The 22,195-nt window shown below is 36.9% G+C and overlaps 1 protein-coding gene across 2 annotated transcripts in view; it reads left to right on the plus strand.

The window, feature by feature from the left end:
- The window catches only part of PRUNE2 (prune homolog 2 with BCH domain), a 136,780-nt gene that overhangs the window by 25,658 nt on the left and 88,927 nt on the right, over window positions 1-22,195 (plus strand). For both annotated transcript variants that reach the window (XM_065655573.1, XM_065655574.1), the window contains exons 2-6: window positions 6,021-6,125; window positions 6,591-6,793; window positions 8,118-8,281; window positions 15,500-15,646; window positions 18,115-18,209. In XM_065655573.1, the coding sequence (XP_065511645.1) occupies window positions 6,021-6,125; window positions 6,591-6,793; window positions 8,118-8,281; window positions 15,500-15,646; window positions 18,115-18,209 (714 nt within the window). The remainder of the gene's footprint in view (window positions 1-6,020; window positions 6,126-6,590; window positions 6,794-8,117; window positions 8,282-15,499; window positions 15,647-18,114; window positions 18,210-22,195) is intronic.

Below are 22,195 nucleotides of genomic sequence, written 5' to 3' on the forward strand. Positions count from 1 at the left end.
TTAGCTTTCCTAGCCTGATTCCTGGCTGCTTGGACAACTTCTCTGTATTCCTCCCAGGCTACCTGTCCTTGCTTTCACCCTCTTCTACGCTTCCTTTTTGTGTTTGAGTTTGTCCAGGAGTTCCTTGTTCATCCATGCAGGCCTTCTGATGTTTTGCCTGACTTCCTGCATTGTTCCTGAGCCTGGAGGAGGTGATCCTTCAATTTAATGAGCTTTCTTGGGCCCCTCTTCCTCCAGGCCTTTATCCCATGGTACTCTAACAAGCAGATCCCTGAAGAAGCCAAAATTTGCTCTTCTGAAGTCCAGGGTAGTGAGCTTGCTGTGTACCCTCCCTGCTGCCCTAAGGATCTTGAACTCATTTCATGGTCACTGCAGCCAAGGCTGCCCTGGAGCTTCACATTCCTCCTTATTGGTGAGAACAAGCTCCAGCATAGCACCTCATCTCATTGGCTCCTCTATCACTTGGAGAAGAAAATTATCATCAACACATTCCAGGAACACCCTGGGTTGCTTATGTCCTGCTGTGTTGTCCCTCCCACAGATATTGGGGTGGTTGAAGTCCCCCGTGAGGACCAGGGCTTGTGGGCTTGAGGCTACTTCTGTCTGTCTATAGAGTCCTCATCCAGTTGGTCTTTCTGGTTGAGTGACTTGTAGCAGAACCCTACTATAGCGTTATATGTCTCTGCCCTCCCTTTAATCCTGGCCTGTAAGCTCTTGATCAGTTCCTCATCCATCCCCAGGCAGAGCTCCATGTGCTCCAGCTGGTCATTGACACAGAGGGCAACACCCCCTCCTTGCCTCCGCTCCCAATCCTGCCTAAATAGCCTATGTCCTTCCATTCCAACACTCCAGTCATATGGCACACTTGAAATTTTCTCTATTAAATTATGTTCCTTAGGGAAGAATCCACTATGTAACCATGTATTTTACAACTATTATACTAAACTACAATATATATCACATATTGTACATGATAGATGTGATAGTGCAGGGGCAGAGCAGTATAATAGTTTTTCTTCTGTCCTCAAAAATAAGAGAAAATAAAGACTTATCAGGATAAGAGACCATCTTTTTTTTTTTTTCCCCAGACCTGTATAAACCTTTCTTGTGAAAAGACTTATGAAATATTAAACTAACTTAACTTTGCATAAAATATTAAATTAACTTTACCTTGGCTTAAAGCCATTTATTTGACAAAGCAGAAGGATAATCAACTTAAAAGCCCTCAGGCCGATGGAAGTGTAATGCTGCCTGATACTGTTATATAAGGCAAGTGCAGATGCACTCCAAAATGACTGCTCAGTAAATGGTACCTCTGGGTTGGAAGTGTAATTGCAAAGCTACTGAGTAGGTACAAAAATCCTCTGTTATGTGAGTAAATGACTTAAAATATCAGTTGCAATGTTTATAACTGTATTGTACTTGGTCCAGTTAGAGGGGCTTTTTCCCCGTGCATCTCCAGGAAAGCTAAGTGTGTCTGTGCAGCTGTGCTCCCTTGTTAGTGCTTCAGCCTCAAGGTTGGAAAAGTTTACAGTGTTGTATCTGACACACTCATTATGTGACTCTGCAAATTCTTCTTTATTAATGTGCTTCTGTTGAGCCATATAGCTCCTTCCTTCGAAGAACTGCTATCCTTGAGAACTACTGTCCCATCCCATGCAGCAAAATGCAGTGATTTTGTTGCAGTTGAAGGGCAGAAGGTCCAGTGAGATTTGAGGGAAAAAGAAAACAGCAGCTCAGAAAGCAAGGCTGAGTGTCTATATGAAGGGAGGGGGTGTATGAAGGAGAGGGAAGAGAACAAAAAATTTTGCCTCGAGAAAGTGAGCATTTTGTAGTTGTTCCTGTTTATATTATAAGAAATCTTCAGTATTTCTTATCTTGCAAGATCATTTCAGCTTTTATGTTAACAGACGAAAAAAAAGGAAGAGTGTCATTTTTGACTGGGATATCATAATTTGATGAATCACTGTAGTAATATGCCCTAGCTAAAGTTTTTGCAAACCTGATTTCCAATAAATGCCCCATGTTTGAATGAATCAGCTGTTTGGTGCACGTAAGGACAAATAAACGGGTTTTTTGACTGCAGTCGTGTAAAGATGCCATTGCCATACTAATACTTTTATGTGATTAAGACATAAAAAGTGGGCAGATATGAGAATTTCTTTGCTGTGTCAGAGTATCAGAAGAGATCTCTTACTAGATTGCAGAAGTAGCTTAATGTTTATAAATCTGTTTTTTCAACATGATAAGTGAATGTTGATCTGTGCAGCTCTGATCTAAATTCAGTTATCCTAACTTATGTTGTCTGAGGATGACACATCATTTCTTTAATTCATTTTATCCCAGGCATCCAGTCTTTATGCATTTTACAATTTACATTTAATCTAGCTAAACAAAAACCCACCAGCAGTAAGAGAGATCAGTCATCTCTTATGTAGTTTAATTTACGAATTCCAGTTTCATCATCAACCTCTTAGATTTTTTTTTTTTAGGTCTTAGACGTATTGAGGATTCACGATTCTTCTCAGGTTTAGCTGTGGTAGCTGCAGGAGTTAGTCACATTTAAGTTCTATTGCAGCTAATTCTCACAGAGTTTATGGATCTAAAGCTTCATCTTCCTGATTGTGGGCTTCTCTGCTGGAGTCTGCTTGGAAAGACCTGGAAGAGGAAGCCTCACATCCATGTGCCTGCTTTTCTCCTGGCTGGCCGATTACCTAGGAGTAGACTATGCAGACTAATAGTATCTGAGATGATGGAAGAGGAAGCAGTCTCAGATCTGTAAGATAAACAATAAGCTTGGATGGCCCTGGGAGGGCATACTTCAGGGTTGCTTTTATGGAGAGTATGCTTTTTGGATGTTTATTATTAATAAGTGGTGGTAAGATACTAAAAAGCCCTTCAGGGAGCTACATGTGTGGAGAGGAATTTCTGGTGAAATCATATATCTTGGACCTGCAAGAGGGGAAGGAGAAGAGAATAAAATTATGCTTAGCAAGTCGAAGAGCAGAGACAAGGAAAGGTGAAAAAAATATTTCACTGATCTTTACAACAGCATGTGAGGACAGTCAGTGAAAGGTCTACCTTGTGCCTTGACCTTCCAGAAAAAAGACAGATAAGAAATCAAGGCACATCAACAGACAGTAGCACATGCTGGTTTTGTGTTGGTTTCTGATCTGTGAGCAGCCATAGAAACTGAAAGAAGAGGTGGTACCAACTTAAGAGAGGAAGCTTTCGTTGTAAGTCTGTAAGAGCTGAAGCTGTCACCTGAGATAGAGAATGCCATTTCTTTTATGTTCTCTGAAAACCATTATCTGATGTGAGAAGTAGAGAGGGATAGTGTACTTTTGTTCCAAATATACAAAAGAGGCAGCACATTGCAGGGAATGCATGTTTTGTGCAGTGTTATGTTTATATTATTGTTGATAAGTTTGGATTTGAGCCCTGGAAGATGAAAATAAAGATTGTTTTCAGGTTTTCATTGATCTTAAAATATAATTTTAATCAATACAAAATAGTTTTGTAACAATTTATTCAATTATTCCTCTTAGCATAACTTTAGCTTATCAGTACCTTCCTTCTCACTAGCTTTGGATTGCTTTAAAAGTTGTAGTAAGCAATGTTGTGGTTATAGACTACAAGACCTAATTGTTCCTGACGGGGTATCTCATGTTGTTTTATCCATGGATGGTGATGTCTTTTTGCCAGTAATGATCATCCGAGGCTGTTATGCTGAAAGTACTGACTTCTACAACTTCTAAGATGCTACAGATCAGATTGAGGGTTAAAAATGTTGCTTTCATAATCCTATGTGTGGAATTGGTAGATGGCACCCATTTGTTCCAAGACAAATGTTTGCAGTAGTGTTCACTGCAGTTTGGGGCAAGATAAAACAATATTTTATCTGCTCTCACTTGTATAACACTGTGGTCATCACTAAGCTTTTGATAAAGTACCTGTGTTGTTGGTACAAGGTTTCGTCTGTTAAAATAGGATGGGGGAGATGCTACCTAGCTGTCTTAAGTAATTATTAAAATATAAATACATTGTCTGTGATTCTGGTATCAGATAAATACCCAGTTCAAATAATAACGATGCTTAGAGTAGAAAATGTTGTCCATGTGAATAGGTTATGCAAGTGTGATGTTTATGTGTCACTGAATTATAGTAGTGGTTATCACTGGGGAATGGGAAAGTAAATATTAATAATTTGGTAGTAATATACTGAGCTGTGTCAGGGATATCCAACTTTGGTATTTCTCCTCCCACATGATTTTCTACAGGCTTTAGAACTACAATATACCTGTGTGACAAGGCTACAGGTAATATGTGAGTTTAATAAAGCTACAGCTAACGTGTGAGTTGTAAAAATAAATGTGCAGATTTTAGTGCTTGAGAGAATGAATTCTAAAGACAACACAAAAAATTCTTAATTTTTCAAAAGAAAACATTCATGTACCTTGTGAATAGGTCTGATATTCATCACTGAAACTTAGATGACTCTTGAGGATCCTTGCTAGTTCTGTATGGGGTAGTGTTTTGTAGAATATGAGCAAGAGGAAGCAAATAGTTTTGTAGATACAGAATATGTAGATATAGACAAGCATCACATGGCTTGAAATTTTTTATATTGTTGTTTGCACTGGATTCCTAGAGGTAGGTGAATTTGTGGATTTAATGATCAATTTGTCAGTTCATTCAGTTTCCTTTTTCAAGATTGAGTCTTTTGCTATGCAGTTATGATGAATGTAAAGAAAAAGGCTTCTATACACTGAATAATACTAAGAAAACATCAGCTCATGAACTTTATTTTCATTCTTCAGGGTAGCAGATCAAACAGATATGTATGCTTCAGAATAACAATATGACAAAAATTATACTGAAAAGAGGAAAATTGAGATGGTTTATTGCTGGCGAAGGCCTACAGCTTGAATGACCATATCTGTGGCAGGCACTGTACTCTTCAGAAAGCTGTCTTTCCCAAAACATAGGGAATGGAGAATAGATGTCCTGGTTTTATTACCCAAAGGTATTCCCTATAAGGGAAAGAGAACTAAGTTTCTCCTTTATATCCAGGTAGAGGTAAGATTAGACACAGAGGAAAAAGGTTAATTTGAAAAAAAATTGCACATTTGAAATTATTGAGGATGATATACTAATTATATACTTCTGTTGAAAGATTAGAATTTTAGTTGGTATCCAAAGTCCTAATTCTAAATAACAAAAAGTACATCAGCCTGTATATGACAAGGACAAAAATGTTTAATTGCATGTATTTGGTTCTAAGACATCTATCTTAGCATCAGTCAGATATGTTTCTCAAATTAAGAAGCATGACTCATTGAAAGAGAATAAACGAGAATGTTTCCTTGCAGCTTGATTGACATTAATGATGTGCAATTGCGAAGAAGGTAGACACTTCCCAGCAGTATTTTGCTTTCACACAGTTGGCCTGTCTTTGCTTTTCCTTGCATTTGGAAGTTTTGTAATTATACTTAATTATATTAAATGCAGAACAGGCTTGGTTCACTTTGCAATGCAAAGCCCTCAGTGCTTCATGGGGTGTGTTCAGCTTTTGAAGAGTCAGGGTGAAAGCAACTTACTTTGTCTAGCTACTGATTTCAGTTGAGGAAAAAAATAAAAAGAGGGAAATTAAAATGACAACTTGCTATGTATAGCTTGCTGTGCGTATTTCCATGCTCTTTGGGACTGTTTTTCTTTTTGGATTTCTCAGGTGTTTTCAAAAGCTTTTTCCAGAGCCCCTCACCAATACCTTGCTAAAAAGAGACTTCTGTCAGGTTAGACGTCATCTGGATTCTAAAGCAGGGTCTCTTGTGAAACCAAAATGTCTTGGCTTTCTTGGGAGCTATGAAGCACAGTAAGTGCATTTCTTCAGCTGATGTCGAAAAGTGCTACAACTGAGGACAGTACTTACATTTAATTTGTCTTTTGAAGTGTCAGTGACTAGGCTTTGTTTTTCTCATCATTGTCACTCATTGCAATTGTCTTTTAATGTATTACAGAACAGGAGCAAACGCCTGGAGAAAGTCCATGTTGTTCTTGGGAATAAATCCTGTGATTTGGATTCGCTTATTTCTACTCTGGCCTATGCCTACTTTCTAGACAAGGTAATGGAAAAAATGGACCAAGTGGTCTTAACTCATTTGTTCCAGTTTGTTACAAACATCTTATTGTTAAGTGAATCAAAACATACTGTAAAAACATTATTCTGGACAGTGATTTTGTTATAATCAGATGTGAGGTTTTTAAATGGAAACAATCTAAATTTCTTTCCATACAAAAATTAATGAGTGGGTATTAAGTGTCTTACTCAATAGCAGCAAAATATCAGCCCTGTACATAGTTCTTTCTCCTTTCTCCTTCCTAGTTTCGCAGTGTTTCTGTAGGAGAAAGAGACAAAAGAACACAAAGAAAAGAGAAGGGAAGGACGTTTTTAAAAAAAAAGAAGTAAAAGGGGAAAAATTCAAACATAAAATTCAGACTGTTTCTAAGCTCACTCTGTTAAAACATCTTCTCAATAAAAAACAGGTCTTATTTTATGCGACTCTGACAAATGCACACCTACGTTACAGGTCAGTCCTCCTGACATTCTTTGCTTACCCGTGTTGAACATACCAAGAAGAGATTTTAGCTACTTTACAGAGACAAGATTTATATTGGAGGAGCTGAATATCCCAGAGTCATTCCATATCTTCCGAGATGAAATCAATTTGCACCAGCTGAATGCTGAAGGGAAGTTGTCTTTAACACTTGTAAACAGCAACATGCTGACAAGGTATTGCATTGTATGTACAACAAGATGGCTTATGTGGGTTTGAGCTGTTTTAAAAATTATATTTTCCATTTTTTCTGCATTAGTATTTGTATTGCTACACTAACACAGACAAAAAAAAGAGAGAAAAGTTAAAATATATCTCGTCTCCCCTTATGTCCAATAAATGTAACAAACTAAACAGTCATTCTTCCATCATGTTTAATTGAACTCCCTTTTTAAAGTACCATGTGTTTTCACACATCTTAGATTAGATATTTTAATTTAGTTTAAATGATCTGGAAGTTTCCCGTGACCAGTAAATAAGAGACTAGATTTTTTTTCCTGCTTCTCAGCTTTCACTAAAGGCATTAAGGCTCTAACATTGATTTGGATGTGGCCAGCACACTTGCATATGTTATGTTGAGTGCTTGATTATTGCAGTCCTTAGAAACAACAGCATTTTTCTCGAAATGGCATCAGTGCCAGAGGCTCGGAGTTGCTCTGTGGAAGACCATAGTTCATGTACCCATCCTTAAGAAGAAATACTTACAAGCCCATGGTGAATCTTTTATAGTGAGCCTCTTTTTAATGGTCTGCTTGTCTTGCCCAGAGTGAAGGATGCCATTTATTTCCAACTCTCTTTAGAACTTCATTTAGGATAAGTAGCATCTTGTTGTGTTATGGCCTCATCCTACTCTGAGGGGTTTGTAGATTAAAATAAAAGTAGGGAAGATCTAAAATGAGAAATATGCATGGATCTCGTATCTATTGATTCTTTAACTGCAGTCAGCACAGTACATCATTCGCTTTTTCAAAGTAAAAATTATCTATAGTATTTGCTTTTTGTTTACTACTGCACTTCACTGTGTTTCTTCCTTCTAAAGAATTCTGATTAGCATTTTATATTATTAAATATAGTTTGGCTTTGTTATTGCTATTATAAGCAGAAACATAAATTGTCTAAATGCAAAAAAGATCTTTTGTAAGTTGCCAAAATATTCAGTGGGAAAAATTCAAAATCTCCCCTATATAGAGTGATATTTTCAGTACATGTAGAAATACTATTTTCAAATTATTAATTTTAAAAAAATTTGACAATGGAAGTGTAAACATTTAAGTCTTATTATTTACTGTTGTATCAAGCAATAAAACCACTTTGAACACTTCATTTAAAAAAATCAGAGTTTTAAGACTTCATTGTGACATTCTTTGGCTTTAAGCAGACTTCAAGTAGCAATAACAATAGTGTGTCTGGAATTAAATTTTTTTTTTGCACTGTTTTGCTGGATTGTCTAAGCAGCTAGAAAGAAAAATATATGTAATTCTTAAATTTGCTTGATGATAGTGAGGATAAAAGTTTGGAATCAGCTGTTGTCAAGGTCATCAATCCAGATGAGAAATGTGATGGAAGCCTGGAGTTACAAGCATCTTCTTCCTCTTTAGTAGTAAAAGAGATTCTTCAAGAGGCACCAGAGTTAATCACTCAGCAACTGGCTTATCTCCTCAGAGGTGAGAGATTACTCTTTATATTAAATACTGAAAGGTTTAATGGAGTGTTTCTGAATCTGCTCATGCAGAAAGAGTGTGATCCATTCTTTGGTTAACAATCCCTTTAAAGACCACGGGAAGCTTCATAAAAGAAGCAGGGAGTAAAGAGTTTGTTAAAGAGTAACATTATATTGAATATTAAAAATGTGCATTTAAAAATAGGCATGAGAGGTCTTTGCTGTATCACTAGACAAGAATATTAAATGGAGCTGTCGACACACCAGCTGGGTAGCTGGAAAAGCTGTGCAGTTCGTCGATTCCAGGGGCTGTGCAGTGCCACCAGCTCTGCTCTGCCTGCCTATGGACAGCAACATGGGTTGGAATCTAATATTTACATGTTACAGCTTCTTTCGATGGTGGTACCTTTTAACAGAATGTTGTTTTAATGGTGTGATGTGAAACTTTAACTGTTTAAAATCACTGTAACCAACCCTTCATTGCACTCTCATTCTGTTTTGTATCATACGCCTGGACAAAGGATGTGGCTTCAACGGTCAGAAGTATTTTCATTTCTATCTTCATAGTTATAATTTGTATTAGTTTCCTCAGTTCATTGGCTGTAGTAGAACTCTTCAACTGGAAATAAAACTCAGGCTGAAAAGAACTGATTGCTGATTTTAAGCTATTTACAGAATTTTAATAGTGTTTAATGAATTTTAAAGGTTTCAGGTTTTAATTGATGTGCAACTGTTAAATGCCCTTTTAAGAAATTAAAGTGGGCATGTTTAATGAGGATTATGAAAACTTGCCTACACTTAGCTTTCAGAAACTACTGAAGTCTTGGCTTGTTACTGTGATAACTAATATAATGAGCATGTTCTGAGAAATCACAAAAGGTAGGGGTTTTTTTATGTTTCCATGGAAGAAGCATTTACAGGAACACAGCATTTAGCCTTGCCTTTTAGTATCTTTCCATGCTAATAAGCTCTAATAAACCTGCTGTGAAATATTTTTGTAAGCTCCTAATTTCTGTTGAGAAACTGTCTGGGAATCTAGGCAAATTATCAAGCATAATAATTGATTTTGGAGGCAGAACCAAAGAAAGCTTTTGGGGATGTCTCAGGATACCTATTTGGAGGTGACAAGAGTCAAGAGGCAGAGCTTTGAATAATGAACATGTTCCAGTACTGTACATGGATGTAACTGTCTGCATGTTTTGGCTCTCTAGTCTGTATCCAAGTTAAAATAAAGGGCTTTTATTAGAGAAATATTGAAAGTGTTTGCATTAGAGATAGCTCTTCCAGTTTTGAGGGAGATAGCAGCTACTTTAAAAAAAATTTTTAGCTTCATTTTAGTTATTGTGTTTGGTAGTGCATGTTTGAGGAGCTGAGTGCATACCTTCTCTTGCATGATATGAGAAATGATTGACAAAGAATAAACAACAAAACACAGATGCACTTGTGACTTGATGATTTTCTACTTTTCGCAGCAATGCAATTTTTACATATAGAAGGCTAAGCAGTACAGAGAGTTCTTTTGTGGTTCTCTTAAAATATAAAAGATTTTTCGTGTATGTATTATGGCCTTTTGTCAAAGTCCTTGCCCATAAAGCATAGCTTTTGAAATTCATCTCACCTGTGAGCACAGGAAATAAAAGGACAGTATACATACCATGGTTTAGAACGAGGGATGACTGCTTCATTCTCACTACCAGTAAATGCATGTGTAGAGGCTTGTATAATGTCCCCTCTCTCCCGTGGCACACCATGGGTGTACAGCCAATGAAAGGGTCCTACTATTTTTTTCCCACTTTGTGATGTTACTTCCAATGCAAATCTGTGTATGGTTAGTATATATAGATTTCAGGGGCAGTTCAGAACAGAAGGCCAAAGTGAAAGTAAAAATGCTAAGAATTAGGATTTGTGTTTTCATAAAACAGCTGAGAGAAATTAAAATATGAGTCTCTGAGCTGGGAACTCATCTTTTATTTTCTGAATTTCCAGTGAGTATTTTGCTAGAAGTCTTATAAGACAATACAAATATCTTGTGTTTTAATAATTATCGCCTAGTGGCTGTGACAGCTTCATTTTTTGCCTCTTCATCTTTTGCCTCTTTTGCAAACTTATTTTTTACTTATTTTTTACTTACAGTCTGTTAGCATTTTTAAAATTTTAATAACAAAGGCAGATACCTATTTCAACTTCGAACAAACTTCACTTGCTTTTCTGTGTTTAAAAAAGAAGTCAAGAGAAAAGACTTTTCCCGTGAAACTGAGGGTTATTGATTTAGGCAGTTTAATACTTGCGGACTTCTCTTCATCTGAATGCTTTCCTGGTATCTTTGTCTCCCTGTCAGAGATGCTGTAAGTTAATTCTACTCTTGGGCTTTGAACACAGCCTGCTTGGAGAGTCAGACTTATTGTACAGCCATATTTGCCTTAAGTTGGAGCTTGCACTGTCCCTGGACTTGTGCCAGAAGCAAACAATTATAGAACCTGCCAGAGTCTTGGGCCTGTATTATTTTATTTCCCCAGAGATGTTTACAAGAGGATGGTTGCCAAACTCAAGATCCATTAAACTGCTGAATCATTACATTTTCTGTTGCAGCCAGCTGGCAAGGATGTGATTCCAGGCATTCACTGTCAGGTATCTTGGGCCAGTGCACTCTCAAAAATGCCTCCTTGTGTTTATTTGTATAAGGCCTTGAAGGATGACACAAGGTACAAACATGCTATGTGTAAATAGAGACAGATTTACAGCAAGGGCATCAGCAATTTTTTTTTTTTTTTAATGTGAATCTGCTTTTGCTAGTTATGAGCTGCATAGTTGAGGTCTTTTCATGCCCTGTTGGGGCAGTCTGACTTTCAGTAGAGAAGATTAGTTTGTTATTCTAGCCACCCAGGCAAATGTTAAGAAATGCCCTTTTAAGGACTTTGGCAATCATGCCTTTTTTTTTGTTGTTTTTTTTTTGTTTTGTTTTGTACTGTCTTGTACATCAATGAGATTATTCACATGTTCGCTAATTCGTTCATCCCTAATATATATGCCAGAAAGAAAGGAGCATTTTGAACTGCACCAAATGCTGCACTTATTTGGACTGATACATTTGTTTTTATGTATGGAAACAGTTTTACTAGGGGCAGTGCTTCCCTCCCTGCCTTCTCCTCCCCCCAAATTACATTTTGTTCCAGCTTTGTGGCTTTCCTGTTTATTACAATGAAGACTGCTTGATTGAGTCCATTTTACAGTTTTGGTTTGTGGTGTTTTGTTAGGGGTGGGAAGTGTTGAAGTGCACTTTCTATGAGGGACTGCTGGTTTTCCCCTTTCCCCATCCTTTATTTTTCCAGGTCATGGAAGAAAACCTTCACAGGAGAAATGCCTATATATTCCTTGTGCTGTTTCTCTCAGCCATAAACTTATAATTCAGGGGATGCTTGTGCTGTTCTTAATGTTTTCCCAAAACGACTTCTGCTTTCATTAGATCATGTTTAATATTAATGCAGAGCAATTGCTTTTGGCAAAACTAGTGCTCCACTTCCAAACTGCGTTGTGAAAAAGACTAAAATGCACATTGTTTTTGAGTCCTAGCCTATTTTCTAGTGACCTCTCCTTAGGAAAAAAAATATATGTGATGTAGTGTGATGTACACCAGAAATAATATTGAATGTTGTATTAGCTATTATATATTTCTTTTTTCTGTGCTTGTCAGCAGACAGAGCAGCCTCCATTATGCTTTCAGAAACCCTGGGGGAGTTGCACGAGCACTCAGTAAAATCTGCAGGAGATTTCTGAGCCCATGTATTTCTTTTGCAGCAAGTACTTACAAGATGGCACATAGCTAAATGGACTACTGACCTTTGGCCAAGCAAAAGTACCTTGAGTGAACTGTTTTTCTAAACTACCTGGAGTCTTAAACCTCACAGGGATGCTGAGGATGCCTAGGAGAAAAGACATGTTTGCCTTGCTTTCCTGCTGATGAGCATAGTATTAAAGAATGAAGGAAGAATAAATGTTGGTCTTAGAGCTTGCTGAGACCCTGTTAATTTGAGAAGTATCCTTTTCTTGCTTTCATCTGAGTAGAAAAGTTAGCAATTGCAAGCACTACAGTATTGCTGTGACAAGTAGGAAAAATATTCTTTATTTTATAGTTTATAAAATAAACTTTAGTTTATAACTTTAGTTATAAACTTTAGTTTATAAAATAAACTTTCTAAGATGTCTGCCTGTGATGAGGCTTTATTTCAGGCTGACTGCATTTCATTCTTGTATTAAGTGACAAATCCCCAAATTTCTAAGTTTGCTTTGGTCTTTGAAGATATCATCCCTGATCAACTACGCAAAGGGATTGACCCTGAGATGGACTGAGCAGTGAAAGGCAAAGGCTTCCAGTTAGATTCTGCAGTACAGTGCAAGTCTAAACGTATTTTGATTTTACAACTTTACAGTAATGTCTGTCTTGCCAAAGGTGAGATCAAATCCAAGACAGCCTTACCATCGAAGAAGCCAAGAATTTCTCACACATGTGAAAGCGAGAGACAAATGCACACTGGTACCTGTAAAAATGCATGGTAGGCTGTCTTAGTATGTCCTAGGCAATCTTTCCATACCTTTTGATTGGAGAATAGATAAGTAATGTAAAAATTTCCTTCCACCAATCGATGTGTTTAGGAGAATTAAGCTAGTTTAATTGGCATGAGCAATGCTGCTGCAATACTATAGTAGAACTGCTTTAACATGAAAGAAATCCATCTATTATTTTTGCAAACAGATACTTATGATGATTTTTGGTGCTGCATAGCTGCCGGGGTTCAGGCACTTGTTAAAATCACAGCCAGATACTGACCTGGCTGCTAGAACCTAACCACAGCTTTGTGGTACCAGTTCTCCTATTTCCTGCAGCTGGAGAAGTGTGAGGCTCGTCCTCTTCTTCATTCAACTCCTTTCCTGTCTTGCCTCCCCAAACCCTTTTGTTTGGCTATAGATGGGCTGGGTTACATTGGGCCTGGAGCTAGTCAGTTTGATTTGGTGGCCCAGCCCTGAACTTTAGAGTAGAAACTGCTTGTACTGGATGGGAATACTCCCTGTTTGAAATACTGACATAGAAAAGAAGGCTAATTAAATAATCTGTTTCATTTTATTGTAATAGTTTGGGAATTGTTTCAGTGAGAAACAGGAAAAAATACTTGTCTTTAACTTCTGAGACTCAGAAACTGTCTTCATTTGACTGTTTCTGTATGTTTGAGCTTTAATTATGTTTTAGGAAGGACATAGTTTTGCATTTGTCTTATAGCTTAGTTGAAATCCGGGACTGACTGGACAAAAATTGTGGTGTCCTTACTGCTCAATTCACAATCAATCCTGTAATTAGACTGAAATTATTTGTGATATATGGAGCTAAAATGAATCAGAGGTTGCCTACCTGAAATCAAACCCACTACACAGTAGTTATTTCTGTATAATTAGGCAGATAAGGAAGCTCGTGTCATGTTAACTTCAAAACTGATGAGTTTGGGCATACACCTCATACCTCTCGTTTTATTGCATTTTCCAGTATGTTTGTGTTAAGATTTTATCTTCTTGGTTTTCTCCAAATATTCTCCCCACCCAAAGCACACACAGCTGTGGTAAAAGTCTGACACCTTGTGTTTCTGAGGACCTGTGCAGATGGACAGACTGCCTAGCTCATCCTAGTGCTGCTGGGAGGCTGTGCAGGGTATGCTGCAGCCTCCCTCCAGCAGGTAATTGTACGATGAATTTGAGCATTGTAGGCCCAGTACGTTCTGCTGGTGTCTCCATTTCCATTGTGTGTGCATGAGCAATTTCCCTTTCTGCTCCTGGAGGAGTTAAAAAAGGGTGCTGAAAAAGCAGACGATTGCTATTGCTAAAATAATTTGTGCAGCCTGGTCCCTGAGCTGCCATTTATCCAGATGCAGCTCTGTGCTGACTGGGAGTGTGCTGTGGGCAGTGTGTCTAACTCATTCTAGTCACCGCCCTCTCCAAAGTATGGATGAGAATGTATAGCACAGGCACTGTTATCTGGTTAGAGGTGGGAACAACTAGGGGATATTGTTAGATTAATTATCCTGTAGGCTGCTGCTTCATATAAAAGGGACTGAAAAACAGACCTTGCTAATGTATTTATATACTTTGAGTTATTTACCTGTAGACATCTGAAATCTGTTTGCTGTGGAGCCATATGTTGTGTACCTAAATTTACAGATGTTAATCTGGGTCAGTATACATGATTTTCATGCAGTCTGTATTTCTTTAATGTTTGTAATAGTATCAAACAGGGCAGGTACATTGCCTTAAAGTGATGATAAAACTGACATAAAGAAAGGGACACTGAGAATTAAAAGAATATTGGAAGTTACAGTATCTGTAACAGAAACACAGAATGGAATTTCATGTGTGTGAATTTCCAGAAATTAATATCTGATGGGGAACAGCTTTTGACTTGTTAAGCATTACTTATTATTTAATCCACATAGGATTTATCTAATAAGAAAACACATACTTAGTGTGGCAAAATTGTTTTGTGTTGCAAGTGCTTTATGAATTTTGAATAAATGCTTTTCGTTATTTTATGTGATGACAGTATAGAAGAAAAATGAATATATACTAGGTGTTTGGATCCTAGTCAGTCTAGTGAGACTGCAGGTAGCTGTGTCCAAGTTTTTATTTTCCTCTCTTGGCTCTGTGCTAAAGCCTAAATATTTTGGCTTATAATAACTATTTTATACTACTATACTGATTTGCTCATTGACCTAGCATACTGCAATGCAATCATACACTTGTTTGAAATCCCCATGCACAGTACAGTAATAGACAATTTCAATGCTGAAGTGTAAGATTTTGTTATCCTTAATTTAGTGTGAGTAATTGGAAGCAAAGGCTATCTTTGGGTATATTAATAAATGGGATCCCACTCTCCAGGGAATGAAAGGGTGACTTTGAACCTTGAACCGTCCAGAATGTTTCACATCCAGGATGGAATATGTGGAATATGCTACAGTTAGCTGTAGCATAGGCCCCAGCAAGCCGCCTAGTTCAGATTTAGAAACTGCCTTCATGATATTTTGGTGTGAAAAGTGTGCAATATCTAATTCAGTGAACTCATCAGTGGGAACAACCTCCAAGAAGGAAAGGGCTTAGATGGTGATACAATAAACATTCTTGTTTCTGTAGTACCTCTTTGCTGTTTACAGGAGGCATTGATTTTTGTCTTTCAATGTTTCAGGAAGCATTCTCTTCAAGTCTTTGGAGGCTGACAGAATTACAGAGCAGCAGGAAAAAGTACTGTCAATCCTTGAGGAAAGGTTTCCAGATCTTCCCCCACGGGAGGAAATTATCTCTGTTCTCCAGGAGACTCAGTTTAACCCACAAGGTACTGCAACTTGCTTTCATTTTTCAGACCTTTTACAAATTTAGCGATGTAACTGTATCAGGATATTGTGTGTGGTGAAAATAGTTGCAGCCTTCTACCTTCTTTGACAGGTACATGAATCATGGAACTGTGATTTCTGTTGAGGAACTACTGAATTCCTAAATAACCTTGTATTGCTTTTACAGATAAACTAATCATTAACTTACTTCATATATTGCTTTTACAAATGGATGGTAGTCAAGAATTTGTGTTGATGAAGTATAGGGGCATAATCAATGTGTCAGCCCATGTGCAGAAATTGTGTTATAATTGCCTACATGGTGTGGGAGTGGATTTTATCTTCCGAACCTTCTCAGATTTATTGAGAGCTTTGTACAGGTGAAATGAATTTGACTTTGGACTAAGATAAAGGAAGCACTGGGAAAATTGCAATTCTTTCATTTTCCTGTGCTAGAAATAGCTGAACACAGTTGTGTTTTTTTCAGTGATCAAAAGTGGGAATGTTTGAATCCAAAATTTGGTAGCAGGCTTTCAAAGGGCTGTTCAGAAAGCCTGAAGAAAATTGTTGCAAAAACTCACATTTTTTCCGTCTTTGTTAAATGGCATCTGCTACCAAGTTGTTAGCAAAAAGCGAGTATTGAATTACTGAGATATTTCTTTGTGACATATATCAAGTACGCACAAAGTCCATGCAGACTATCCACTCTTCTTCAGAATCCTCTCATTTCAATTCAGACTGTCAGCCTGAGACGGCTGCCCAAGCTGGTAGTTAAAGACAGAATTTGAGGTGCTACTTCTTTTGCTCTTTCTTTCAGTGAGGTTGCAAACTAAATTAGTTCAGGGCTATAAATCTTCACATAGTTCCCTGAAGTTCCTCCAGACATTAGTCAAGGAATCATAGTTCAGAAATGAACTGAATGTAGCCTGTACTGGAGAGACCTAGTGAAAGTGGCTTTTATGGAGCTCAGTTCTTAGTTCTGCTGGTTGCCTGGGAAGTAATGTTTGTCATGTATTTGGCCCGTTAAGTTTACTCTAATATCCAACACAAAACTTGGACAAGTATATATAATGAATTCAGTCTGCATGGCATTGGTTGCCAATAATTTTTATATGCCATATGAGGAGGCAATGCTGTACACTTTTTTTTTGTCTCATAGCTGCTGTTTGCTTTTTATTACAAGGTATGTATTTAACAGTGCATATATTCATGTGGCATTTGTATTAGTAAAGTGCTGTTGAGTTTCCAAGGTCCTTTGAAGGCACTAATCTCTACTGAATATTTTACCTTATGTACCTGTTATTTCAGGCAGTATTAGGTCAATTCAGAAAAAAAAGTTCTCGGTTTCATGCTGAAATAATGATTTATTGGTCTGAACTCTTGAATGCATTTGTTATTTGAGGCACAGTGGGCTGTAGCCCGCCAGGAAGTCTACAGGTTACCTGTAAATATTTTTAAAAGGACAGACATGAAAATATAATAAATAGGTGAACATTAGCCAGTTCACCTTGTCATTAGATTGAATGCAGTAGCTGGACACTATACAGGAACAGTAACGAGAGGACTCATTTCTTTGGCTTAAGTTGGTATTTGGCTCCCTCTTAAAAATCAGTCATGCAGACACATTTTGGATGTTATGGTGCTAAGCTTTAAAAGTCTGTGGACAATTTAGTTGCTACCCTCCACTGAAGTAAGTGGCTTGCATCTTTCTTTATATAGGCATTTGACTATCTTGTCTGTATTTTCAATTGTGTGATATGACAGTGTTCCTATACATGATGCATCCTCTATTAGAGAAACTTAGTCATGTGGATTTTCAATACGTTATACTTCAACATACCAGCATGTCTGGTTGTGATGTGAAGCAATTCCAATTTTACACTCTTGTTTCTGATGTTAATATGTACTCCTGTTTCTGTGGTACCTAAACATCTAGCTGGTTTGCTCACCATTTGATGTACATAAGAAGTCGTCATTGGTATTGGTAACAATTTGTGAGGATGGTCAGAGAGGGTGAATGACTTTATGTTTACAAAATATGTTAAGTACTTTTCTTTTGAATATTTTATAAATACCATAGTATTCCTCATGTGCTTTTCAATATATTACTTGTTCCAGGAGTATTTCATATTAGTGATTTCATATTAAACCATAGGAACGGCCTATGTATACACATCATCCACTGGAATTCAGCTTGCCTAAAAAATCTGGGTGTTTGAACAACTACATTGCAGGAGACTTAATTCTTCATCCTTTGCTTCCCCCTCCCACCCCTTAAATCTCTTTCTTGCTTAAAAAATCCATCTAGAAACATTGAGATATTAATGCTGGTTTTAATTTTCTTATAGAATATCGTAAAATACAGGAGGCTCAACTTTAAGGTCTAAGATGTGTTTTTGATTTATGTTGCTGCATCTGGTCAGCTGTAGATAACTTGCATGTATTGAAGTTCCTTTCTCTTTTCAAACAGGTGTAAGCATTGAGGAGGTTATGCTGAAGGATCTCAAGGAGATTTCAGATGGAGAAATCAAAGTAGCAATTAGCACCGTGTACGTGACACTGGAGGTAAGAGCAAACCTAAACAATGTAGTTGGTAAACAGCCTATTGCAGATGGAGACAGTTCTTTAACAAAGGTTTTGAGCCAGTTATTTTCTCAAGATTATATATGAACAGAATTTTCAGTGATTTAACTAACTCTGAGAGAAGCAGTAGCTGTTTGTAGTCTGTCTTACATTACCATACATCTGATTATAATCTATAGATTTGTCTTTATGAGTATCCCTGAGACAGCCTGAAAGTGACTGCTTAGATTTTCTTTCTTGACCAGTCCCAAATGTTTTGTAATTGCTTAGGGAAAACTCTTTTGTAGTATGTTTTATATCATTATTTCAAGATCACTTGTGTTACGGATGTCAGTAGCTATTTATGCTGACCTGAAGTAGATATAAATGTTGCTAGCTGTTATGTAAGTATATTAATTAAAAGCATTAATGTTTAGATCACTGAACAAGTATGACATAACAGTATTACTTCTAATGGAAGTTTGCATACTGATATACTGATTAATAATAAAACCAGCTAGATTGAAGAAAATCTCAACAAAGAAGCACTTTTACATAGTATATATTCGTAATTTGCAATCTCACCATTTGCTTGAAGGTGACCCATACAAAAATGTTTGATATTGAAAAGAAGTTGTCATCTTCTACATTTGCCTTTTACTTTAATCAAAACTTTGTTTTACCTCGAATGGTACTAAAAAAAACCCCGTTGAATAGTTCTTCCCTATGTATATCCTATGACATTTCTTATATGTCTTTTGTGATGCATTTACAAAAAATAAGATGCTTCTGTGGTTGAAGAAGTTTGTGGTGCAGTCCAGCTAATAATTATCCATAGATTTCTGCTTGCATGCTAAAATATACAAAGCAAGTTAGGTAGCAAAGCTTCAAGAAATGTTAATTTCTTGGGTGGTTTCTCAGTGTTAAGCAATCTTCACCAACCACCAAAACTGCACTGTTTTATGAACCATAATTTTGCTCCTGAAAATTCTCCCAAGGTTGGGAGGAGAGGGGATGGGGAAAGAGTATTTTAAGATAAATCCCCAAAAGAGGAAATAGGATTTTTAAAAAATCATAATAAAATCTGCCTCTTCTTTTGTTTTAAATCTTTCTCTTTTATTCTGTCAGTTTCATGGAAATGTGGACACACAGGACAAATAATTAGGACCTAGCTTTAGCATTACATTTTCTTTTTATTTATTTTCATATTAATCTTGTGTAATAAACTATGTGGTGTGCAGGCCTTGTGCTCCACAAATTTGAGCTCCAGCTAAACATGGCTGAATTCATCTTGATTACTCTACATACTCAAATTAATCCTAATGTAAAACTTGTCTTCCTTTTGGCTGCAACTCAAAAATTGAATTTGGCAACAATAGGTTTCATAGTCCTAAGAGCACTCAAATTTTCACTTTTTTTTCAGTGATCATGTTACATTTCATGCTGACATACTTTGTTCAAGGAGCATCAAGATCCGGTGGCCAAGTAATAAATGTTTCTTAATTATTAGGACATATCTAGTGACCATTGTAGAAGAAAAAGGAGATTCAGTTGCATGTAAAAATAATAAACTGATCAATGTTTTGCTGATGTTAGATGGGTTTTAATTCCAATCTGTTAAGTAATTTTACTACTAGCATTTCTGATGGTATTTTTATGGAAGTTACAGGTCTCTCTCTTCACCTTTTGCTCACTGTTGTTCTGCTGTGAATAGTTTGCTTCAGAAAGAGCTATCTTTTCAGAGGTGCAACTAATTTTTCTAGTTATAATGTTTACAAAGCCAGACTTTGTATTAAAAGGACTCTTAATTTCACAGTTGGGATGGAGATCAATTTTTCATTTGCTGCATTAATGCAATTTGTCCAAACATTTTCTGAACTTTCTGATTTCCAGTGCTTGACCAGCACAAGACCTTTTTTACTTGCCCTAATTAGAACTAGGAATATGGTCTGCATTATGGTAAAGGAGATGCCTTGTAAAAACATTTTGCACTAGTTACCAGTATCAGAAACAAGGAATTACAGACAAAACTGTCCAGAGCTGTCTGTCTGAACACAGTTTAGATTTCTGTTATGAATTCAGAATACACAAACTTCAATGACTTCAGGATTTTCTCAGCAGTAATAATAGTAGTTATGCATCCTCAAAGTGCTCTATGGATGTTACCTGATTAAACAGTAGGGCAGCATGAAGAACAAGCTTGTTTTTGCTTGATGTTAGGAAATAGAACTTCCCTAACATGCAGGGGTTGAATCTCTAATGTATTTACTTTTTCAGAAATCTCATAAGGTCTTTTTTTTTTTTTTTTTTTAAATCAACATATATGCAAAAGTATCTGTCATTAAAGTGCTTTCTGTAGGCTTCATTTTTTGCTTTCGTTCAGTGGTCTACTGTGTAAATGATACTGCTAAGACCAGAAATGATGATTATACAAGTATAGTTGTGTAGAGTAAGCTTAGAGTAAGCCCGCATCCCCTGCTGTGTTTGGTTTGTATCATGAAGAGTGAAGCTGTTGCAGCTCAACATGCAAGCTCTGATTTCAGTCAAAGTTTCACAACAGTAAAGACGGAGATCAATAAGTCTGATATTCTAACAAACGTCACACCTCAGTAGCACATACTCAAATTATTCTAAGCTTTCCATATTGATTTTTATGGCAAATTTTACAGATCTTTATTGAAAGTAGATTCTGAAAAAAAATCCTCTGTTCTTGAGAGGTTGAATTCTCTTTTTAGCCAAGTCTTGACCTGGAGCTAAGTTCCTTGCCCTTCTCTACTGCTGATTTCCTATGTTAAATAGATAGTTTCCCCAGTTTCCCCTCTGTAGATGAGGATATTAATATTTTATTTCATAAATGTGCCATGAATTTAAATTAGTCAAAGCTTGTGTTAGATATGTTTCTATAAAACCTCTTTTTGTTAGTATTGATGCAGATTTCCTAGTATCTGTGGGAATGTTTTCTAAGTTCTGTACTTTTTAAGGAAGGAAATTATGGGAACTAATAAGTCATCAATTGTAAGTTAATACTCATAAATTGCTTCTAGTACTATGGCCTAGCAGTACTCAGGCAAATAGGACACAAGCAGGTACACTTCTGCTCTCCCATTTCTCATGAAGTAACGCACAGTAACGCACTTGATCTCAGTGCTTTATTTGTATGTACATACTGATATCAACAGTGATACCAATCAATCAATTTACATCCTTTGTCTGTTGGCCTACTAGTTGTCAACTGACAGACTTTTAAGTGCCCTGATAGAATCTTTCAGATACTAAAGGAATAGACAGTGTTGTCGTTAGTGTTAAAGGCACGGGAGGCATTTCATGTGGCCGTGCCTAGGTTTCTATAAGGGCCTATATGCAGCTTTGCATTTCTTGAGATAACTGCCTTTGGATCTGATCTTCCTGGATTTAGGTGACATTAAAGCTGGAAGCTGAAATCAAACCCATGTCTCCAGTGACTGGCTGCCAGACCGTATGCTGCTTGGATTTCACATGCATAACAACATTTTTTCAAGAGAGTGACAAAAGTAACAGAGCCTAGACTGACAAAAGTGACAGAGCCTAGATCAGAGCTACTTTTGCTGCCTTTGTGGGCAAGTTTCCCCAAGTCATAATAATAATTACTCATAGGATATTGTAGCAAAATTCAGTGCATGTGTTACAGTTAATTTCTGTTACATTGTGTTATACCCTGAGAGTATGTTTTGCTTGTTCTCTGCTGGAATTCTCTTGGAAATGAGAAATATCTTCTCAATGTGACTTTCTGTGAAAGTCATTTTTTTCCTGAGTAATGGATATTTCCTTTGTAAACTGAACTCTCATCTTCCGTTTCCTGAAGTCTAGTGCACCAGGTTCTCTGAGTGTTCACTTTTGTTGAAGTGGATCATGATATTGTAGCTTCGTATTGTTTGTTCTTAATATTTTGATTCATGAAAATTTATTCTAACTGTTCACAGAACTTGCAGTAACATAGGAGGGTAGAAAAT

The sequence above is a fragment of the Caloenas nicobarica genome, chromosome Z (assembly GCF_036013445.1).
Source record: "Caloenas nicobarica isolate bCalNic1 chromosome Z, bCalNic1.hap1, whole genome shotgun sequence".
In the NCBI taxonomy this organism is placed as follows: Eukaryota; Metazoa; Chordata; class Aves; order Columbiformes; family Columbidae; genus Caloenas; species Caloenas nicobarica.